At 37.0% G+C, this 20,255-nt stretch overlaps 9 protein-coding genes and 1 non-coding gene across 11 annotated transcripts in view; 5 read left to right on the forward strand and 5 right to left on the reverse strand.

The window, feature by feature from the left end:
* Positions 1–20,255, reverse strand: part of LOC103874503 — a 524,448-nt gene that overhangs the window by 127,481 nt on the left and 376,712 nt on the right. The gene's annotated exons all lie outside the window — the stretch shown is intronic.
* LOC117126194 (ferrochelatase-1, chloroplastic/mitochondrial) lies at positions 200–2,674 on the forward strand. Its single transcript, XM_033273785.1, has 8 exons — positions 200–461; positions 541–799; positions 881–1,126; positions 1,214–1,317; positions 1,391–1,517; positions 1,600–1,752; positions 1,840–1,940; positions 2,031–2,674. Exons 1-8 carry the CDS (start codon positions 394–396, stop codon positions 2,350–2,352), a joined length of 1,380 nt encoding a protein of 459 aa, XP_033129676.1. The 5' UTR covers positions 200–393; the 3' UTR covers positions 2,353–2,674.
* Positions 2,429–2,543, forward strand: MIR860 (microRNA MIR860). Its single transcript, NR_128654.1, has one exon. It is a non-coding gene; the product is annotated as a microRNA MIR860 (primary transcript).
* Positions 2,748–5,184, reverse strand: LOC103874443 (histone deacetylase 2). Its single transcript, XM_009152868.3, has 11 exons — positions 4,800–5,184; positions 4,579–4,696; positions 4,379–4,441; positions 4,061–4,296; positions 3,920–3,984; positions 3,785–3,831; positions 3,631–3,675; positions 3,500–3,550; positions 3,239–3,325; positions 3,072–3,159; positions 2,748–2,987 (listed from the first exon to the last, which is right to left on the reverse strand). Exons 1-11 carry the CDS (start codon positions 4,946–4,948, stop codon positions 2,887–2,889), a joined length of 1,050 nt encoding a protein of 349 aa, XP_009151116.3. The 5' UTR covers positions 4,949–5,184; the 3' UTR covers positions 2,748–2,886.
* Positions 5,471–7,415, reverse strand: LOC103874445 (S-protein homolog 13). The gene has a single exon (XM_033273853.1). The coding sequence runs from the start codon at positions 6,489–6,491 to the stop codon at positions 6,018–6,020; it is 474 nt and encodes a 157-aa protein (XP_033129744.1). The 5' UTR covers positions 6,492–7,415; the 3' UTR covers positions 5,471–6,017.
* On the forward strand, positions 7,321–8,313 carry LOC108872240. Its single transcript, XM_018659636.2, has 3 exons — positions 7,321–7,341; positions 7,437–7,657; positions 7,754–8,313. Exons 1-3 carry the CDS (start codon positions 7,321–7,323, stop codon positions 8,259–8,261), a joined length of 750 nt encoding a protein of 249 aa, XP_018515152.1. The 3' UTR covers positions 8,262–8,313.
* LOC103874446 (S-protein homolog 12) lies at positions 8,902–9,570 on the reverse strand. The gene has a single exon (XM_009152871.3). It carries the CDS (start codon positions 9,529–9,531, stop codon positions 9,067–9,069), a length of 465 nt encoding a protein of 154 aa, XP_009151119.1. The 5' UTR covers positions 9,532–9,570; the 3' UTR covers positions 8,902–9,066.
* Positions 10,087–10,574, forward strand: LOC103874447 (extensin). Its single transcript, XM_009152872.2, has one exon. It carries the CDS (start codon positions 10,141–10,143, stop codon positions 10,516–10,518), a length of 378 nt encoding a protein of 125 aa, XP_009151120.1. The 5' UTR covers positions 10,087–10,140; the 3' UTR covers positions 10,519–10,574.
* LOC103874817 lies at positions 11,119–13,146 on the reverse strand. Its single transcript, XM_033273837.1, has one exon. It carries the CDS (start codon positions 11,754–11,756, stop codon positions 11,172–11,174), a length of 585 nt encoding a protein of 194 aa, XP_033129728.1. The 5' UTR covers positions 11,757–13,146; the 3' UTR covers positions 11,119–11,171.
* Positions 13,673–19,647, forward strand: LOC103874448 (probable disease resistance protein At5g66900). 2 transcript variants are annotated; one of them, XM_033273723.1, is made up of 6 exons: positions 13,673–14,375; positions 14,454–14,866; positions 15,005–15,363; positions 15,440–15,654; positions 15,743–16,668; positions 19,550–19,647. In XM_033273723.1, exons 1-5 carry the CDS (start codon positions 13,736–13,738, stop codon positions 16,582–16,584), a joined length of 2,469 nt encoding a protein of 822 aa, XP_033129614.1. In that variant the 5' UTR covers positions 13,673–13,735; the 3' UTR covers positions 16,585–16,668; positions 19,550–19,647. The 2 variants fall into 2 exon arrangements, with proteins under 2 accessions (XP_033129614.1, XP_033129615.1); XM_033273724.1 differs by having other exon boundaries at positions 15,743–16,664; positions 19,546–19,647.

A 20,255-nucleotide genomic window follows, 5' to 3' on the forward strand; every position in this document is an offset into this window, starting at 1 on the left:
GGCAATTGTTCAGCCACGTAGCTCAATCTTAGAATCAAGAAAACTAAACGTGTGAATGCAAAAAAAAAATCAAATAGATGTCGGTTAAGAACCGGTTCGGTTTGGGTTGTATTCAAAAGCGGAAGACTAAACAACCACTTTGTTAACCAAAACGTTGTCGTTTTCAACTGTTTTGTTCTTCTTGGCTTACTAAGGGAAATGTATAAACTTTGACTTGAGAACACGTTTCATCTGCTTCCAATGGAAAAGTCTTGATCTTTGCATTCACCTAACCAACCTTCTTCGCATCTTCCCTAACTTCAAAAAGATCTCTCCTTTTTAAAAAGGGCTAATCAAAACCCTAAACCCACAACCCAATTCGATCTCTCTCTTGCAATTCGATTTGAAAACTGTATGGAAGCGACGGCGTTATCATCTGGGCTTCGTCCTCTTCCCAACCCTAACGGTTACAGACTCTCAAGGTTTGCAGATCCTCAATTCGATTTTGGGTTTTAGCTCGATTAGATTAGAACAATGGAATGACGATTGTATTGTTTACAGGTCATGTTCTCAGAGAAAGTCTCTGCCTTTAGCTCGATTCCATTCAAAGGAGACACCTTTCAAAAAACCTCAAGGGTTGAGTTTCAAGACGAACGTGTTCGAGCAAGCGCATCATCCTGTAGCTGGAGACCTCTCTTACGATGACACTACACGTTCTAGTGTTGCTGAGGATAAGATCGGTGTCTTGCTTTTGAACCTAGGTGGGCCTGAGACGCTTAACGACGTGCAGCCTTTCTTGTATAATCTGTTTGCAGACCCGGTGAGAATCATCTATAGGCTTTGGAGTTGTTTTGGAGTGTTGGTTTTTTGCTGAAATGTGGTTTGTTTGTTTGTGTTGCAGGATATTATACGGCTTCCTAGACCGTTTCAGTTTCTCCAAGGGGCTATAGCCAAGTTCATATCTGTGGTTCGCGCTCCTAAGTCGAAAGAAGGGTATGCTGCTATTGGCGGGGGATCTCCTTTGCGTAAGATTACTGATGAGCAGGCTGATGCCATTCGTTTGGCGTTGCAAGCTAAGAACGTTTCTGCTGATGTCTATGTTGGGATGCGGTATTGGTTTCCCTTCACTGAGGAGGCTGTTCAGCAGGTGATTTTCACATTTTATATGGAGTTACTTATGGATATGTCTTTGTTATTTTTTATCATAACGAGTTAGTTACATTTTTATAACCAGATTAAGAAGGATAAGATTACAAGACTTGTTGTACTACCGTTGTACCCTCAGTATTCTATCTCCACGACTGGCTCAAGCGTCCGCGTTCTCCAAGACTTATTCAGGTTTGTGTAATCCACATAAGCAGATTGTTTTGTTTGCATGAGCGGCCCTTAACATGAAAGTATCATCTTTCAGGAAAGATCCATATCTAGCTAGAGTGCCTGTTGCTATTATAGAGTCCTGGTACCAGAGAAGAGGCTATGTCAATTCCATGGCTGACCTCATGCAGAAGGAGCTTCAAACTTTCTCTGATCCTAAGGAGGTACAGTTTATTTATCCTCGTTGGTTTTACATTTATAGGTCTGAACTCTGGTTTTAATTGGTGTCTTGTCTGTATGATTTAGGTTATGGTGTTCTTCAGTGCCCATGGTGTTCCAGTTAGCTATGTAGAGAACTCTGGAGATCCATACCAGAAACAGATGGAAGAGTGCATTGACTTGATAATGGAAGAGCTCAAATCCAGAGGGGTTCAAAACAACCATATATTGGCGTACCAGGTTTGGTCATTATCATCCGTTCGTTATATAAGCTGCTTGTTTGTACATTACCTCTTTATCTCAAGCCCTGTAATTGATCTTTTGCAGAGTCGTGTTGGGCCTGTTCAATGGCTGAAGCCATACACTGATGAGGTTCTTGTCGACCTTGGTAAGAATGGTGTCAAGAGTCTACTAGCCGTTCCAGTCAGGTAAGAGAACATATAATAAAAAGTAGAAGCTGTCTCTTTTGGTTCTATGGTTATTGACCATTTTTGGCTTTCTTGTCTTTTGGATATCAGTTTTGTGAGTGAGCACATTGAGACGCTTGAAGAGATAGACATGGAGTACAGGGAGCTAGCTTTGGAGTCAGGGATAGAGAACTGGGGGCGTGTTCCGGCCCTAGGTCTGACGCCATCCTTCATCACAGACCTGGCTGATGCAGTGATAGAGTCGCTTCCTTCAGCAGAAGCTATGGTGAACCCAAGTGCGGGTGTCTCAGAAGATAGCGAGTCATCAGACGCTTTCGGTTACATAATGAAGATGTTCTTCGGCTCGGTTCTAGCCTTCCTACTGCTTCTCTCTCCAAAGATGTTCCATGCATTCCGCAACCATCTTATCTAAGAAGAAACCTATTGAGAATCTCTGGATGAATAGTTGGTTTTGTGTTGTTTTTTTTTTGTTTGTTGGAGAAATGTCTTGGTCAAGTGTAATGTATGTAGTCCAATCTATTGAAGTACTAGCACACCATCTCTAGTGAGATGATGTGGTTGAGTAGTTCAATACATTGGACTACATATATTACTTTTGATCAAGATGTAAACTAGGTAAGGGAAATAATGAGGGAAGAGACAGGATTCATTTTGGTTTTTAGCTATGAACATAGTGCTGCTACGTTCCTCCTAGAGATGAGGTAAAGGAATATAATCTATTAGTTATTTTGGTTTTCTAAAAGCAAATTGTCAAATGCATTCTTTTGCTTATTAATCAGAAGTTAATTGTGCATTTTTCACCATAAGAAAGCTGCAAAAATCATCACTATATGTTGTGTTTGGAATGAAAAAGAACACATTACACACAAGACAAGACGGGTTATGTATTCACATGTATACAACGCATAGAAGCTCTAGCATAGCTGCATTGGCTCTTGAGAACAGTTCACGTGGAAGCTGAGTCCAGTTGTGTCTTGATTAACCCTTGACGTGAGAGATTCTCTATGGAATCCGCAATAACTCTGGCGTTGGACTTCATGTACCCGCCTGCACATAAGTTGATGTAAGCTGTTATAAACACATTACTCAAAAAGGCATGCATTTTGGTTATGTTGGTGTTTAGTTTCTCACCTGAAGTCAGCATCACAACAGGAACCTCTCTCTCCCTTGCAACTCTGAAGACTTTCTCGTCTCTGCTTGTTATACCATCAGGGCTTATCTGCACCAGGAGTGTCACCAAGTTAGAGACATTCTGCTCATATAGAAAGATGATGATAAACCTGTAGTGTATAGCTTACCTTTAGAAGCCCCAGAGGGTCTCCGTCTAAGATATCGGTTCCAGCATTGTAAACTACCATCTCTGGTTGGAAGTTTCGGAAAGCAACCTGAGGAGTTAATAGCAACCATCATAAGTTTTATCTCTTAAGACCACATAGATAACTACTACTAATCATGCCTTTTAGAGGAACCAAGTTTCTAACTACTTTCAGCTTCATATAGCTACCATGATGATCCTAATCTATCGTCACCAAAAAACAAGAGACTAAAGGAATGCATACCTCAAGCGCTTTATCTAGTTTCCTCAAATACTCATCAGTGCTGGTCCCGCTCTGTCATACAAAGGACAACATAACTATAGTATATAATATACTGCGACATCAAATGACGAGAGAAGAAATGCTTTGCTTACCATCACTTCAACCTTCTGATCGATAAATCTTCTAGCACTATAATCCTGGAAGCAAAAAAAAAAAAAAACACAAAAGCCATAAGACTGAAACTGCACTAAGAGGAATGTAAAATAATGACTTGCAAAGAGCAAAGTTCCAAGAATGTTAGCTTACGTAAGGGTATATCTCAGGATTATACATATCCAGAATGTAAACACGACCTGCACACCCAAAAAAAACTATTATCAACATACCAAACACCAGTAAACCAAAGAATCATTAAATACAAAACAAAAAAATTTCTCATACTATCATCGCCAAGATCTGTTTCATGGCCATTCCCTTGATGAGCATCAAGATCTATTATCATAACCCTGTCCGAGTTTTAACAATGTCAAGAACATAAAAGAGTTAATTACATTTGTTAGCTATTATAGAAGATGTAGTTACCGGGAGATGCTTAGACGAAGAAAAGCAAAGTGAATACAAAGAGAGATATCAGCAAAAGCACAAAACCCGCCTCCTCTTTCAGCAGTACAATGATGAAAACCTCCTCCTACGTTTATTGCCCATCCACGTTCCACTGCAAGTTTAGCTGCTAGAATCGTCCCACCAACCTGCTTTCGGAATGGGCTTAGAACCTTCTGCTGCACAAGAAAGTTTGGGAAGAAAGCAACTGGTGGAACCTATAACAGGAGAAAGTTTAGTACACAAAAAAATTCAAATAGATTTATTGAATGGACCCAAAAGAAAATTAGACATCATCACCTCGGTTATCCTAGCGACAGTTGCACTGCTTTTCAAACTGTTTAAGTAGTTCAACGAATGTACCTGATTATATAAAAAGGTGAACCATGTGACTAATGGCCAAAAGCAAAAAAAAAAAAAACATTCCAAGTAAAGAAGAGTTGATCAGCTAATATATACATATATAGTTCAGACATGTAAGAGAGAAGTCAAGTAAGTACCACTAGAAGATCACTGTTGGAAGCTTCTAGAGGCTCAACGATTGATTTCTCCTCCAAGAACCCATCAGAAACAAGGAACTTACAAACTCGACGCCACTTGGTTGAATCAAACGGATGCCTTGCACGTATCAGATAACAAGAACGATTCTAACTTAGAAGAATCCTTCAAGATTTAACATAGTTTCTTAGAATTGGTCAAAGATTTGGGTATATATACTCACAACTTCTCAATCCCCATGAAGGAGATGTCGTATGCTGATGAATAGATGATCGAAACCTTTGATTCGGGGACGTTGAAGTAGAGTTTGCTGGAAAGGATTCGTTCTCGCCTGAGAGCTTCCGGGTGAGTCTCCATCGAGAACGATGACATTTCGGATGATTGAAAGCAACGGTAGATAAATTGGGAGACTTTGATGGCGGAAAACGTGAATAGCAAGTAAACAGCTGAGTCACGAGTTAAATCGGTCCATGTCGAGACAACTCGGATATCTTTCGTGACTGAAGCGGCGAGTTATGTTTTTGTTCTGTTCTGTAAGAAAGATATTTGATACAGATGACAACTTTCCAGACGCGCGGAAGACGCGCGTTTTGCTGACTTTCTCTTGGTCATTTTAAAAAAAAAGAACTCATAGCAAAGACTTTTTTCTTATTATTGTATATGAAATGTTTTTTTTTAAACCAGCAAACTTGCAATTTATTAAACCTCTACAACTGCTGTACTGCAAGATTCTTAATAATTTTATTAGAAATTAATATAATAACGATTACGTTTGTCAAATTTGAAATATCCATTCAAATTTTTTATCATGTTGATTTTAGAAAATCAACTAAAACTTGTAATGCAGATGTTTTCTAGTTTTTCTTATATGTTATATCACTGATTCCTTCAGCCATTCAAAACTCATATAGTGTGATAGAATGAATTAGATATCATACTATTTGATCTGAGTTTGAAACATTTTTTAGCATACAAGCAAATAATCAAATTGCATGTTACGAAACTATTATGTAAACTGCGTGGATCCAAATCCAAACAAACAATAGTAATTTTGTTTCCAACAGAAATTGAAACCAAAAGAGTTTACGCCGGGTGTTCTTTTACATCAACACTAATTTTCATGGTTTTTACTCAGGATTAGAGATCACCTACACTATTTTGTAATATAAGAAATAATGAAATGTTACGGCTTTCTCTTTAGTATCGTAAATTTTCATGTATACTTATGTGTGTGTATCTATATAACCATATGTATATCTGTGTCAATAAACTAACGTCCCAGTCTAACAAAGAGAGGTAAGAAAATGAATAAAAATATTGATTGGTAAGATCTAAACATGTAGTTTAGTGGTTATAGCCATGCTATAACTATGTTATCACGTGGATTTAACCCGTATAATGAATGTTTTTGATTAAAAATCGTATTGAAGTATTGAATTAATCACCATTTCCAAACCCATTTGCTTTTGAGTATATCAACAAAGCTCTTACGACCATTCTCATCCCTTACGATCCTTCTCTGATAGAAACCATCTCTCTTCGCCACCCAAATGCACTCGTCTCCTCCATCTCCACACTCTTTCCGGAACCCGCTTTGGACAGAGAACACTGTCACCACGTCTTGGCTCGTTGTTCCAAACCCGCTACGAAACTGGCACCGGAACTCGGTTTTCTGGAAAGGCCACATGTTCATTGTCGTGAACTTCCATACCCGTGATTGCATTGGCTTTAGCGTATCCCACCCTAGGTCGTCCTCGTTCGACCAGCACCGCACGGCCAGCTTCAATTTCCGGACACCAGTCACCCCCGAGATTTCGTTCTTTAGCTCTAGACGACCCGCCATGGTTGGTGCTGGTAACAATGCTGCGACCACAGCCGCCGCCACAAACAAGCACCAGCCTTGGTTTCTCCCCATTTAGACTGAACGAGGGCAATGTTTTTTTTAATTATTAACTGATTTTGTTGAGTCTTGAGGCTTATGGAACAAATTGGAACACGTGAAGGTGTTACTGGGTTATATAAATGTCCATTACATGGTAATTAGACCGTTACTGTTGCCGCTTCCAAATATAGAAGTACTAGAAGCTATTTTCATCTATATTTGGAGATTAAACAGAGCAAATCCCAAAGGTTGAAAAATAAAGTGTACTGTTTCAGAAACTTCGATCATCGTCATCATCCTCTCAGAGATTTTTTTTATCACAGGTTGAAAATTTAGAACGTTACGTTTGAATGAATGAATGATATCATTTTATCGCATATAGTTTTGTAATTTTTAACCATCCAGAATAGAGATGACAATCATGAATATGGACCGTGGGCCTGGCCCGTAAAGAACTGTCATGGAACGATATTGGGACGAGGCTTTCTAGGTTCGCAAATTTGCGGGCCTCGTGGGACGGGTTTTTGCGGGATTGGGCCTTTTGCGGGACTGGGTCTTTTACATGGACCCGCATTTTTTTTCTTTGTTTCTTATTTTACTTAAAAAACGAGAAAGAGAGTGAGAAGAAAGCGATTCTTGTGATTTTTCTCCCATAAAACATAAGGAGTTCCGGCGATGATGATTCGAGCTCCAGTGATGATGATTTGAGCTTCGGCGATGACGACTCCAGCTCCAGCGATGACGATTCAAATTCTGGTGGTGTTTTGATTTGTTTTTTTTTTATTACACACAACTATGAATTGCTTTATTACAATGTCCAGTACTGTGAAGTGGTGTTTTTCTTAAATTAAATTTGGTTACAATGGTGTTGTTTAGGAGAAAAGTTAGTTATATATCATGTCACTTGTATAATTTGGCAAAGTGATTCACAAATTTTTTTGCAATCTAAATAATTAAAAAAAGAATGAACATTGATAGCATAGTAGATCTATCAATGTTCATTCTTGGCCTCCGTCAAATCTCACCGGTCGGTGTGCTTACTCCGGTGAGGATAACTCCTCAACGACGTTTGTCTTTTATCCATCCAGCGGCAGCATCTCCTCCATCTTCGACAACCACCTTCCCCTCTCCACTGCTTGTTTTGCTTGGTCGGGTGTTGACGAACAAGCTTCAGAAGGTTGGGTCATGCCCATTAAGAGGTTGGTTATTGCTAATCCATTTTCTAGCTCTTCAAAGCCCATAACAGTGAAGAAAAAGTCGAATCATGCCTTTGTGATTTTATTGGGGTTTGCTAGTATTATTAAAATTTCAGGTGGGTTCACTGAGATCTATGTTTCAAACGTCATGTATCTTTCTTGTTTGAAGAATTTACCGGTCAATCTACCTGGACTGTTTCTATCTCCATCACCCTTCTCTTCAGAGGAGAAAACCTTACCACCATTTCCTCTTCCATTGGAAAGAGATGATTCCTCGGCCTCGTTGCCGAGTGTTTGTTTCAGTTTCTTCATCGGTTTGCTATCTTGCGGAGCGGTCTCCACGGGACCAGAAGATGCAACCAAGATTACTTTGGTAATTCTCGTAGATGAAGTCTGGACCTCAACGTCACATTATGTGACTATTCCTCAGCTGTCCGACATTGTCGTGAAAGCTTCCCCGACGCATTCAAGCATCGTCTCGAATTCGCTGTCATCTTCGATTGAAGACCTATCTTGCTTAGTTTATTTATCTGTTGCATTTTCTGTTTATGGTCAAAAGAGGATGGATAATTCCCTCTTTCTATTGTATGGAAGAATTTTAAATTGAATGAAAGTAAGCTGTGTTTCAAAAAAAATAAAAAATAAAAAAAATAATTAAAAAAAGTGATGGTTTGATGAAGACATACAACAGTTGAACCAAATTATTACAAATACAACAATTCAATCAGATTTAAACTTAACAAAAGCTTATGCTTATAACAAAAGAAGACTTTTAGCTCACAAACGGAGCTTTGTGGCATTGATTTTGATAAAATTTTAGTGAAGCTTAATGAGCTCTCTACAACTCTCTTACACAACTCTTCTAATTGAGCATTCATAAAAGAAACTGTAGCAGGCAGTTTGATAAGGAGGCATCCCGCGGGACGGCCTGCGAAGGCCTATATATTTTACGGTACGGGTTTGGGCCGGCATTTTGAAGACCACAGCTCGCGCGGGACAGGCCCGCTGTGACCCGCTCAACGACTAACCCGCCGCGGTATGGGACGGAACGGGATGGGTAAACAAGTTTTCACCTTTAAAATCTATTAAAAATGAAGTTCATTATATTAGTCTAGTGTTAAAATATTATTACTAGAGAATATTGTATCAATTCCACCTAATGGCGATTAGCTTCTTTGATGATTATCTTGCAGAAACTGTATTCATTGATAATGTACGGTATCCAGCTATAAAATCTATTAACAGTAAACAACAAAACATAATCATAGATACGTTTTTTTTTCTCATTTTCACCATTTATAAATTTACACATTATATTTTTGGTTTTATTAACACGAATAACAACATACAGAGACGAAAATCACGACATTGTTACGATCTTCATACTGATCAACATCAGTGAAATTGTTAATTTAGCTCCAAGCTTCCTGGAGGACATCATGTTGAACATACTCATTCCACCTCTCGTTACCATACTTGTTACTAAAAAATTTGGTCTTCCACTGTCTCAAGTAGAGCCCATCCTTCTTAACGACCCAAGTGCATTTGTCCCTGTCCCCACACTGCTCTTTCATCTCCCACGATACAACTAGCTGCTTGTCCACACGTCCGTATCCTGTATGGAAGTTGCAGTGAAAAAAGGTGTGGAATAGCGACATAGCGAAGGACCAGTTCTTCTGTTGATCTGGCCAGTCTTCTCGCCACCCTAGATCGTTGTCGCGGGACCAGCATTTGTACACAAGCCTCCTGTACCGACCCGAGAGCTCGTTCCTGATCTCCAGTTGAAATCCATGGGAGTGAGTCACCATCATTATGGTGATGATAAGTACAAGAGAAAAGTGCCCGTTGAGGGTTTGGGGAATCTTTTTTGACCCCATATGTGTAACTCTGTTTCTGTTCTTTATTATTTGCCCACTCGATCTTTTTGTTTTGATTTTTGGGACATAGATAGTGTTTCTACAAAAATTACTATTTTTAGAAATTGTAACGCCTATAAAGGATTCAGCTATTGCCGCGGGTCAAGGGGAGGAACAAGTCATCAGCCTACATTCACATTTACTTTTTTTTTTTGCTTGGACAGTAAATTTGCAAAACAGGTTGTTTTAAGTTTGTAATTATAAGATTTAATAGTAAGTATTTATAATTCAAATGAAAAAATATTGGAAATACTGCAACTAGAGAAATACTTTACAGCATGTCTTTAAAAGGTCAACATAATTTATATAAGCAACTAGCGAAATAATTTGTAAATTTGATAATTCAAAATGAGATATAACAATAGTTAATACCACTGCTTAAGCATGAAGCAAGCATACTAATTAGAGGGTGGCCTCAACAAACAGCAAAACCGGCCGGCTAATTTATAATTGAAAACTTAAATCTTGAATAAATCCCACAGTTAGTGGTAATCCTCTAAGTGAACTTCGATGGGCTATATATAACCTATAAACATAGTTAAGTATAAGGATCTTAACATTAACCTGAAAATGGTGTCTCTAAATCTTTCTTTCGCCTTAGTATTTATCTTGGCAATCTTATTCACATTTGCTGAAGCCAACTACAGCAGAAAACTCCTGCAAACTCCCACTAACTACCAGCCAGCATATTCTCCTCCATCTCCTACTCCGGTTTATTCTCCCCCAGTTAATCCTCCTCCTCCTACTCCGGTTACTTATCCTCCTCCTACTCCGGCTTACCCCCCTCCTGTTGCTCTTCCTCCTCCAGCTCCAATAAATTCTCCTCCTCCTCCCGCTCCTATCATTCCACCTTTGAAAGCTAATCCTTCTCCTCAAGCTTACAGAGCCTTTTACTACAGAAAGTCTCCTCCTCCTCCCTCCGGCAAACCTTGGTGGTGGTTGTTATGAGGCGTTAAAAAGTGGCTCAGGAAAGTACACTTGCAATGTTCTAAAACATTAAGAGTGCACCACTGTTGTCTTATAACATGGTTTTGTTGTTTCTAGTGAGGTATTTTGTATTTTATTATTTGGAATGTCAAATTTATTCATCAGCAAAAATATAAATGTTTTGCGAGCTATTTGTATTTGCAATATGAAGCTAACACATTCGTTTGTTTGCCTTTTGCTTTTCCTGTTTTTAAATAATCGATTGTCAACAACATTTTACAAAAATTAATATTGTCTCCTACAAAAACATTCGTTTGTAACTAGAATAGTAATATAATGTAGAATATGCATTTTGTTCCAGATTATCTGGCTTCCCACACTCGTAAGTATCTGTGTGATATTGTGGGTGTCATCCACACATCAAAGTTGTTATGATCATCCAATATTATAGAAGAAACATATTAATTATTGAACACAAATAGAGAGGTTTCTTTAACACAAAGACAAGTCAGATTGTAGAGCCAAATTATGTTAAAAATAAAGAATTTTCTTATTTTTGGTCGACATATTAAGATACAAAAGTACAATACATACCATTTTGGTACATATCACAGAAAGAACATAAACTACTATATTCTTCATCATTTCTTCTGTCTCTTTCTTGTGTTCTATACCTAATCGTCCTTTTCCTTGTCGTCATCATCATAATCTTTGTCATCGCTTGACATGGTGCGATTGCGTTCCGCTCTCAAAGCTTTTAACTGCCTCGGAGACCACGCCTTCCATGGCTCGACAAGCTTTTCAACAGGCCTTACCAACTCCATAAACCTTAACAAAATGTTGTGCGGATAGTACGTCTCAAAACCAACGAAATATATACCGTTCGGCTTGATGACGTATTTACACACATGTCCTCCGCACAACATAGATGTCATCGACAACGTCTTGATCTCGACATGCGCTGTCCCTTGGCTTGACAGGAAATGGCATATGTGAATCACCACGCCGTTTCCAAACGGCGGTACATCAAAATCCCATGAAAATTGCGTTTTGGGACGCGAGCTGTGCCACCGGAGGGATTTTTCAGATGACTTACACCGGTAGACAACTGATGGACGTTTTAAGCCGTACATTTCGTTTTTCATCGCTATCGTGAAACTCACATCTCCAACTTCTATCGATTCTACATAGAATATGATGACTTGCAACACAAAGCACCAGACTATACCGTTCTTGGCAATGCTATAGTCTCCTCTCATTTTTTTTCCTATTTTCTTATAAAGTTACTCAAGTTCTGAATTCTTATTGTTTTTCTTTTTACTTTATGACACTTTCGTTTTCTTTTGCTTTTATATATTTACGAAAGGATACGAAAAGTTATGGAAGAAAATTGGTTTTGTAGCTACCAACGAGATAACCAATCCAGTGTCTATTGTTGGATGATAAAAATACAACAATGTAGTAATTAGTGATACCAATTGATTTGTTACACCACACGTTAAAAACGAAAACTACATTTTTGTTATAACTTCTAACAATATTTCCTAGTGATACATACATGATACATCTTGTACACGTCTATGTTAGTGGCGCTCGAGCTTGTACCATCGGACGTTATTAGGGTAAAACCTAAAAAACTTAACATTGAAAATAACAAAATTATCCTAGGTTTAGAGAACAATAATATCAAATTATTTAGGTATGTGTATCCGAATTTTAAATAATCAAGCTATCAATAAAGGATGAATTGCCAAACGAGATTTAATTATCCTTCATTATCCAAACTGTAGATCAATATAGAGACATTTTGACAAATTCTAAACGTAAAGTTTGGATAATAACCGATCTAGGAGGTCTGAAGTGTTTTATGGTGATTGTGTATATTGCAACCAATGTATTAAACGTCACAACTATAATAATCTTCTTATTTCTTGTTCGTAATTTTTTGTAAATTTAAATCATAAAAAAGTTGGCTAGTGGTAAATAGTTTTTGGGAAGATAAGCGACCTAGGTTCGAAATAACCTCACAATACTAAACTCGTGTGTCCATGCGGATATAAAACCATATCTTTTTAGGTTGTTTGAATACTCAAAAAAGGATCCATCCATGGGTTACATATTCCGTTAAAGAATTAATTTGGACTCTTCTATAATCAAAGATATTCCAGTTTAATGAAAATATATATTGTAATTTAAAAAATATGTGTAGATAGATCTTATTCTATAAATAAGGAAATAATGTGTTTCAACTTGTAAATTGATAAATCATTTTGTAAAGAATTATAAAATCATCAAACGAACAGCATTAAATTTTAGGGAAAATGTGAAAATTTATAAATGAATAACCCTGAAATCTGAAAATTTAATAATCAGTATAAATCCGACTTCCACTAACACTCCATTTGTTTCATAAAAAGACGTTCACGTCTGATTGCTAAAACACATATGTATCCAGGAAACCGTCGTCCAAGCGCTGGCGTTATCTCGATATTGATATAACCCAAATTAGACCGGAAATGGCACCGGTTAACCACCTTTGCGTTAGGAACACTGTAAAAGAAGAACTTTCGAAGAACAAGTCTCCAGGGAGACCTAGTCCAATGTTTTCTGCCAATGCTACACTCGGAGCCCGCTTTTGGTTTCTTGATCCCTTTTAGTTCTAAAATTAAAATGATAAGATTAGAGATTAAATATAACATGATTTTCTAGAAATATGTCTATTAGATCTATTTTTAAAAAAATCACATATAAATCAAGGTTATGACTTTTATTTTAATATATAAGATTAATCAAGTGAAACAAACCACAAGAGTCAAGGGCTATGTGGAAGCTCTCACTATAATGGACAGTCAGTCACATGCGATGTCTCTCTCTATTGTCTTGTATCTGTGATGATTTGTTATTTCTTTTGTGAATTCTGAATATTGATTTTGTAATATCTATTATTTATTTTACAAAATTGTTTGTTTGCAGAGAAAATAATACACATCCTTTTTCATGTTTGATGGGCCCAAATAATTATAAAGTTTTGCTAAAAAAATAAGAGAGGCAGTTTCGAAGTAATTGCGCGGCAAGTGGGAGGAAGAAGGAATGGGTGGACAAGGACAAAAGGAGATTGCTTAGCCATTGAGCGGAAGCTTTTGATCTTAAGAGGGTTCTTTAAAATCTGTCAGAATCTATCGACAATATTATAAATATTAACTTTTTTCAGTGTTTTCCCTAAAGAAAGAAAGAAAGAATGAGCGATTGGCTTGGGGGAGCTTTGGTCTCTGAGGTTCTGAAAGGTTTGATCCAAGAGGCTAAGACGATGATAGACTTCAAACTATTGTCTGAAGATCTCGCATCAACTATGGAGAGAATGATTCCTCTTACGGAACAGATCGATACGATCCAAGGTAAGGCAGACTTCTTTGATTATGGGGATCTCAAGGTACTGAAGCAAACCATCCAAAGAGCTAGGAAAGTGCTTGATAAGTGTCAACGAGGAGGCGTCTGGTTTTACGAGAAACCTCTGGTCTCAAGAAAGATTAAGGGAATCAATAAGGATATGGTCAAGTTCTGCCAGATGGACCTGCAGCTTCATCAGTACAGGAACCAGTTGGGATTGTCCGTTGTGGTGGGGAACATTGATGATAAGGTGGAGGGTTGGAGTAAGAGAATGGACAGCTTGAGTGTTGCTCCTGTGCCAGCTTTTACGGATCATCTTTGTTCTGTTCCAAAGCTTGATAAGCCTCCCGTTGGATTGGATTGGCCTTTGATGGACCTTAAGAAGAGATTCATTGACAATACTACTGCGGCTAGTCTCGTGGTGTCTGCTCCTCCGGGGTGCGGCAAGACCACTCTCGTTACCCACCTTTGCAACAATGTAGATGTCAAAAGTATGCATTTCAAAAGTTTTCCATCTTTTAAGTTTTTATTTATTTCTAATAATCATATACGGTTTCCATTTTTGGCAGGGCATTTCAAGCATATCTTGTTTAATGTTGTGTCAAGTACTCCTAACTTTAGGACCATAGTACAGAATCTAATCCAGTACAACGGTCACGCTCCGCAAACGTTTGAGAACGATACTCAAGCAACCGTTGCCTTGAGAAAAGTGCTGGAGAAACTCACTGAAGACGGTGGTCCTATATTGTTGGTGTTGGATGATGTCTGGCAGGGAGCTGATTCTTTCCTTGAGAAATTTCGTATTAGCGTACGGAATTATAAGGTTTTGGTGACTTCTAGGTCTGAGTTTCGGAGCTTTGGCCCCACTTATAGTCTGAAACCTTTGGAATATGAAAATGCCAGAGCCCTTCTCGTTCAATGGGCATCACGGCCTATTCCTAACAACGCCTCTCCAGATGAGTACGAAAATCTTCTCAAAAAGGTATCAGTAATTCATTCATCTCTACTAAAGTATATATATATATATATTTTTTTTTTGACGTCAATACTACTAAAGTATATATAGATTAGAATTGTGATTACTTTTATATATAGCTTCACTTTGTCTTGGTATTGGCAGATATTGAAACGTTGCAATGGATTCCCAATCGTAATTGAAGTAGTTGGCGTTTCACTTAAGGGAAAATCTATAAATACATGGAAAGGCCAAGTGGAGAGCTGGTCTGGAGGAAAAAAAACAATTCTAGATAGCCCTCGGCCTAGTGTGCTTCAATGTCTGCAGCCTAGCTTCAATGCCCTGGATCCTGATCTTAAGGAGTGTTTCATGGACATGGGCTCATTTCTTGAGGACCAAAAGATACGTGCTTCTGTAATTATTGACATATGGATGGAACTATACGGTATTAGCAGCAGTGTCGTGTGCATGAAGTACCTTGAAGACCTTGCCTCCCAGAATCTACTTAAACTTGTTCCTCTCGGGTATGTTGTTGTTTGTTTCTCTCTTTCCATCTACCATTAGATGAACTTATTACTTATTTCATTTGGTTTTCATCAGCAGAAATGAGCAGGAAGAGGGTTTCTACAATGAGTATTTAGTCACTCAACATGATATCCTTAGGGAGTTGGCTATCCATCAAAGCGGATTAGAAACATTCTTTGAAAGAAAAAGATTGAATTTGGAGATAAGAGAGGATCAATTTCCAGACTGGTGTTGTTTGAATCAAATGGAGCCTATTATCATCAATGCCTCTCTCTTGTCTATCACTACAGGTATATTCTTCATAGTGGTTATATTTATTAATCCCTCTCTGTTGTTTCTTGAAATATGATTTTTTTTATTTTTTGTTGGTTACTACAGATGATTTGTTCTCAGCGAATTGGATTGAAATGGAATGTCCCAATGTTGAGACTTTGATTCTCAACATCTCTTCACAAAACTTTGCATTACCGAGCTTCATTGCTGGAATGAAGAAGCTAAAGGTTCTGATAATCACAAACCACGGTTCTTATCCAGCGAGACTGACCAAATTCTCTTGCCTCAGCTTATTACCGAACCTGAAACGGATCAGACTGGAGAAAGTTTCAGTAACGTTGCTGGACATTCTCCACATGCAGCTCGTCAGACTGAAGAAGTTGTCTTTGGTTATGTGTAGCTTCGGTGAGGATTTCTACGACATTGAAGATGAAACAGTAGATGTCTCTAGAGCTCTTCCTAGTTTACAAGAGATCGATATAGACTACTGCTACGATCTTGATGAGGTGCCGTATTGGGTCTGTGAAGTTGTTTCGTTGAAGTCACTTAGCATCACGAATTGTAACAAGCTCTCTCTACTTCCTGAAGCTATAGGCAACTTGAGTAGACTACAAGTGTTGAGGCTGAGTTCTTGTATTAATCTCTCTGCGCTGCCTGAAACCATGGAGAGACTCGGGCAATTGCAGTTTCTGGATATTTCTCATTGCTTAGGACTGAGAAAGTTGCCTCTAGAGATTGGGAAGCTGCAGAAGCTGAAGAAGATGTCGATGAGGAAATGTTGGAGATGCCAGCTGCCGGACTCAGTGAAGAATCTAGAGGATCTGGTGGTTAAATGCGATGAAGAAACTGGGTTGGTCTTGTGGGAAAGGTTGAAGCCGAAAATGAGAAGCTTGAGAGTTCATGTGGAGGAAATAGAGCATAACCTGAACTTACTTCATATGTTTTAATGTTTGTATGTGTCTTGTTATTCAAGATGGTCCCAAGGTAAATAGAAGAAATGTTGTATGCTTCTGTTTCTATTAATAAAACTAGAGCCGGGTCCGCGCTACGCGCGGATAACATGTTCAATTGAAGTAAACTTTTAATTTTTGGTATTTTTAAGTTCTAGAAATTGGAAGTTATTTTTTGTGTATTGTAGAATGAACCATATAGTAAATTTGAATAATATATTAGGTTGAGCAAACAATTTTTTTAGGATAAAAGAGTATATGAGTGGACATTTTTAATTGACGTAGAAAGCAGTAATTTAAATTTTAAAACAGTTGACCGGTGTCGTTTGATGTCTTGTTGTTCATCCCATGTGGAGTTATGGCTTCAAGCTTAGTATAGCAGTTTATTCCTCTTTTGGAAGCGTTGTATGATATCAAAGTAAAAGCGCGATCCAGGTGTGGTTGTGAGTGATAGTTTCCCTGTCAAAATGAAATATTTGTAAGCATTTATTTTGACGTAAATATTATGTTTAGTTTATTACCTTCATGTAACCGTGGAATGATATTTGTGATGATTACGATTTGGTTTTTTCTGGTAGATATGTGATTTAGCTCCCTGAAATTTGCCGTCTCATTGTCCCAGATAGTTAGACGTACCATTTTGGATCTACTAAAAATAATTGTATTATATATTTATTAGTTAAAATAAATATTATTTAATAAAGTGTTAGTAACTGTGTAAATGCAATCCAACAAAGATCTTAGAATATGTGTTCTTGTTATATAAATCACTTCCTTGGATGAGGCATATTCGACCAACAACATCTCTGATAATATTTTTTTATAGTGAGGAAAAAGAGAATTTATTTGTTTGCGAGACCCCGACAATGGTTTTTTTTTTACCTGGGAAGAAATTGGTTGCACTTGCTAAGCTGATCAATTGGGGGTAGCGTTGGGGCCGGAATATGTATGAAGGTATTGGTGGAATGTTTTCTTCAATCTGTGTAATAATTGTTGTCTCATTGATATTGATTATGTAGGGTTGAACTGTAAGACTGCACCGTTGGTTATTGGGAAGGAGATTAAAATATCTAATGTGATAAATTTTCTCTTCTTCGAACCGTTGGTACATTTTGTCCGACGTAGACATAGGCACCCTCCCTTCCATTTTCTGTTCCTGTTGAGTGGTTTAAAGCAATCATTTCATATGTAGTTGGAAAGAACAAAAACATAGTATTTTTTAGACAAACCTGGATGTCAAGACAAATGAAAGTTGTTCATAAAAAAGCATTTTTGTTTTTGTGATTTGTGATGAGCCACATCCTAATGGTCCTAGCGATTATTGGTTGTGGTCCGAGGTTGTTGTTCCTGTTATTGTGATCTTCGGCTGCATGATTTGCACAGATAACAGTGTGATTTATTTTTTATTGACCTTTTTTTTTTAATTTTTTGAAGTGAACATAGTTATAATTTGTTTGTTTTTAAAAAAAATTGGATTTCTTTCATTTAATTTAATATAATTAAAGAATATGTATTTGGAGTGACCAAAATTTAATTTAATTTTTATTTTGAAGTGAAGATAGTTTGTTTGTTTGTTTTTTATTGCCCATCAAAGGGACGTAGCATGAGTATTTGGAAGTGTTAATTTTTAATTATTTTGTTGGATTTAAATATAATAAAAAGGAACTCTAAGAAGTAATGTCAACATTATGTCAAATCAGTTATTTAGTATACATTATATTTTATTATTGGTTGAATAATAAATATTAATGATGTTTTATTTTAAAAATGTATAATATAAATATGTTGTTGTAAAATTAATACGGTTCATAATTTGTATTTTTAAATACAAAAAATCACTACTATCTGAAAGAAAATCTACCTTAGATTTAAGTATTAAATTAATATATCAATACTAATAATTTTTTGATTTAAAAAGGAACTTGTAAATATAAAATACCTCCTAGAAGGGGAGGATCTCTGGATGTTGATTTGTCCATAGTGTTGAGATCAGCACTTCTTTAAACAAAATGAAGAATATTAATATGATTGTTCAGATCGACCACCAAAAAAAAAGGTTACCTAATTGGCTTTTGCGACGAAGGGGTAGAGCTGGTTGATCGTAGACGATTTCTTACCAAATGACGTTAGGAGGTTTTCTCGTGGGATTTTGTATCTACGTGCAGATGTTGATAACTTAAACGGAATACCAATGCTATAGACTAATCGTTTGAATAGCTTACACTGATTAGGTTGAATAACTTAGACTGATTTTCTGCAGAGGGAGAGACGACGGATAAATGTTATGGTGAGCGTAGAGTCAAAGCTTGAATATATATTTTGATTAACATTATGGTTTTGTTTCCATATCTTTTGTTTTTTGTATTAATGGCAGAATATATGTTATTTACTTCTTAGTGAATGCAAGAAGATTTTTTGCTAGAAGAATATTACTATGGGGCCAGTTAAACTTGGTGAAATCGTTTTTGATTTAGACGTGTATAGCTAGAAGTCTATCTAATAATTAACAGCTCAACAAAAATCAATTCATGCATGCATTTGTTTTATTATAAGGCAACTCGTAAAGGACGTATTCCTTATTGTTTGCATGCATTGCAATTTGTTTACGTGTTCTTAGTGAATAATTAACAGGTACACATAATTAATGGGCTGGGCTGCGAGATTGTTCTTTTAATTCGAAGCCCACTCGCTGTAACCAAACCAAAGCAATTTTAATTCGAACCTCATTCTTTTAATTCGAAGCTCACTTGTTGTAGCCAATTTTGTAACCAAAGCAACTTTAATTTGAAGCCCACTCACTGTAGCCAATTTTGTAATCAAAACCAAGCCCAAATCTTTTATTGCAATTTTAATTGGAAGCCCAATCCACCAGTGACATGGTAGTATGATTGGTGGGGATTATTTTGCCCATGTGGCACTCCTTATAAGCTCTCAATTTAGCTTCTTTTACATAGTAGGACTATTTTCGTTAGTGTTTTTGGAGTTTTCATCAGGTTTATAAATCTAAGTTTCACACTACAATTTTCTTAGTTTCAATTATTTCAATTTTCTTGTTGAATTTTTCTAATAACGTCTAAGCTTCATACCTTTTAATTTACCTCGTCAATGGTCTAATAAACGTTTTTGACCCCTCGTGCCCCCCAATAACACTTCTGACTTTTCCGTGGGTGTGAAGTTATCATTTACCTTTTCTACTAAAATTCTGTTTTGGAACTTTTTCGTTATAAATGTCGATAATACATCTGAGATTTATGAAGTCTCAGTTATAAAAATAAAATAAAGAGCCAGACAAAATAGAAAACGGCAGTAAAATTTCTCATGGATTCGATCGAAAAATTTGATGCCTTGAACAACAATCTTAGAGAGTGTTTCATGCATGGACATGGGCCAGTATAACACATACAAATATAACTATATTTAATTGATTTTATTTTTCTCCCTATCTGGTGTTCAAAAAAAACATAAATTCCTCCCTATTCCTCTAAACTTTTATTTTTTTATTTTCTCAAAATTATTACTATATATTCATTCAAAATATATTAGATATTGCTCTACCTTTAACTATTCTGACGTCTTACCAGTAAAATAGTTTGCTCATTTTCAGTAAAATAGTCAATTACTTTGTCCAATCATGTTTGCTGGGTCTTTTTCTCTCTAGATTCAATGAC

Source organism: Brassica rapa, chromosome A06 (genome assembly GCF_000309985.2).
Source record: "Brassica rapa cultivar Chiifu-401-42 chromosome A06, CAAS_Brap_v3.01, whole genome shotgun sequence".
Taxonomy (NCBI): Eukaryota; Viridiplantae; Streptophyta; class Magnoliopsida; order Brassicales; family Brassicaceae; genus Brassica; species Brassica rapa.

Coding starts and splice junctions, on each gene's coding strand:
- LOC117126194 (XM_033273785.1), top strand. CDS start 394: ATGGAAGCGACGGCGTTATCATCTGGGCTTCGTCCTCTTCCCAACCCT. Junction 800..880: donor ATAATCTGTTTGCAGACCCG/GTGAGAATCATC, acceptor TTTGTGTTGCAG/GATATTATACGGCTTCCTAG. Junction 1,518..1,599: donor CTTTCTCTGATCCTAAGGAG/GTACAGTTTATT, acceptor TGTATGATTTAG/GTTATGGTGTTCTTCAGTGC.
- LOC103874443 (XM_009152868.3), bottom strand. CDS start 4,948: ATGTCATCGTTCTCGATGGAGACTCACCCGGAAGCTCTCAGGCGAGAA. Junction 4,442..4,578: donor CCAACAGTGATCTTCTAGTG/GTACTTACTTGA, acceptor TTATATAATCAG/GTACATTCGTTGAACTACTT. Junction 4,297..4,378: donor CTGTCGCTAGGATAACCGAG/GTGATGATGTCT, acceptor CTCCTGTTATAG/GTTCCACCAGTTGCTTTCTT.
- LOC103874445 (XM_033273853.1), bottom strand. CDS start 6,491: ATGGGGAGAAACCAAGGCTGGTGCTTGTTTGTGGCGGCGGCTGTGGTC.
- LOC108872240 (XM_018659636.2), top strand. CDS start 7,321: ATGGTGTTGTTTAGGAGAAAA. Junction 7,342..7,436: donor TGGTGTTGTTTAGGAGAAAA/GTTAGTTATATA, acceptor GAACATTGATAG/CATAGTAGATCTATCAATGT. Junction 7,658..7,753: donor TGGGTCATGCCCATTAAGAG/GTTGGTTATTGC, acceptor GGGGTTTGCTAG/TATTATTAAAATTTCAGGTG.
- LOC103874446 (XM_009152871.3), bottom strand. CDS start 9,531: ATGGGGTCAAAAAAGATTCCCCAAACCCTCAACGGGCACTTTTCTCTT.
- LOC103874447 (XM_009152872.2), top strand. CDS start 10,141: ATGGTGTCTCTAAATCTTTCTTTCGCCTTAGTATTTATCTTGGCAATC.
- LOC103874817 (XM_033273837.1), bottom strand. CDS start 11,756: ATGAGAGGAGACTATAGCATTGCCAAGAACGGTATAGTCTGGTGCTTT.
- LOC103874448 (XM_033273723.1), top strand. CDS start 13,736: ATGAGCGATTGGCTTGGGGGAGCTTTGGTCTCTGAGGTTCTGAAAGGT. Junction 14,867..15,004: donor ACGAAAATCTTCTCAAAAAG/GTATCAGTAATT, acceptor TGGTATTGGCAG/ATATTGAAACGTTGCAATGG. Junction 15,655..15,742: donor TCTCTTGTCTATCACTACAG/GTATATTCTTCA, acceptor TGGTTACTACAG/ATGATTTGTTCTCAGCGAAT.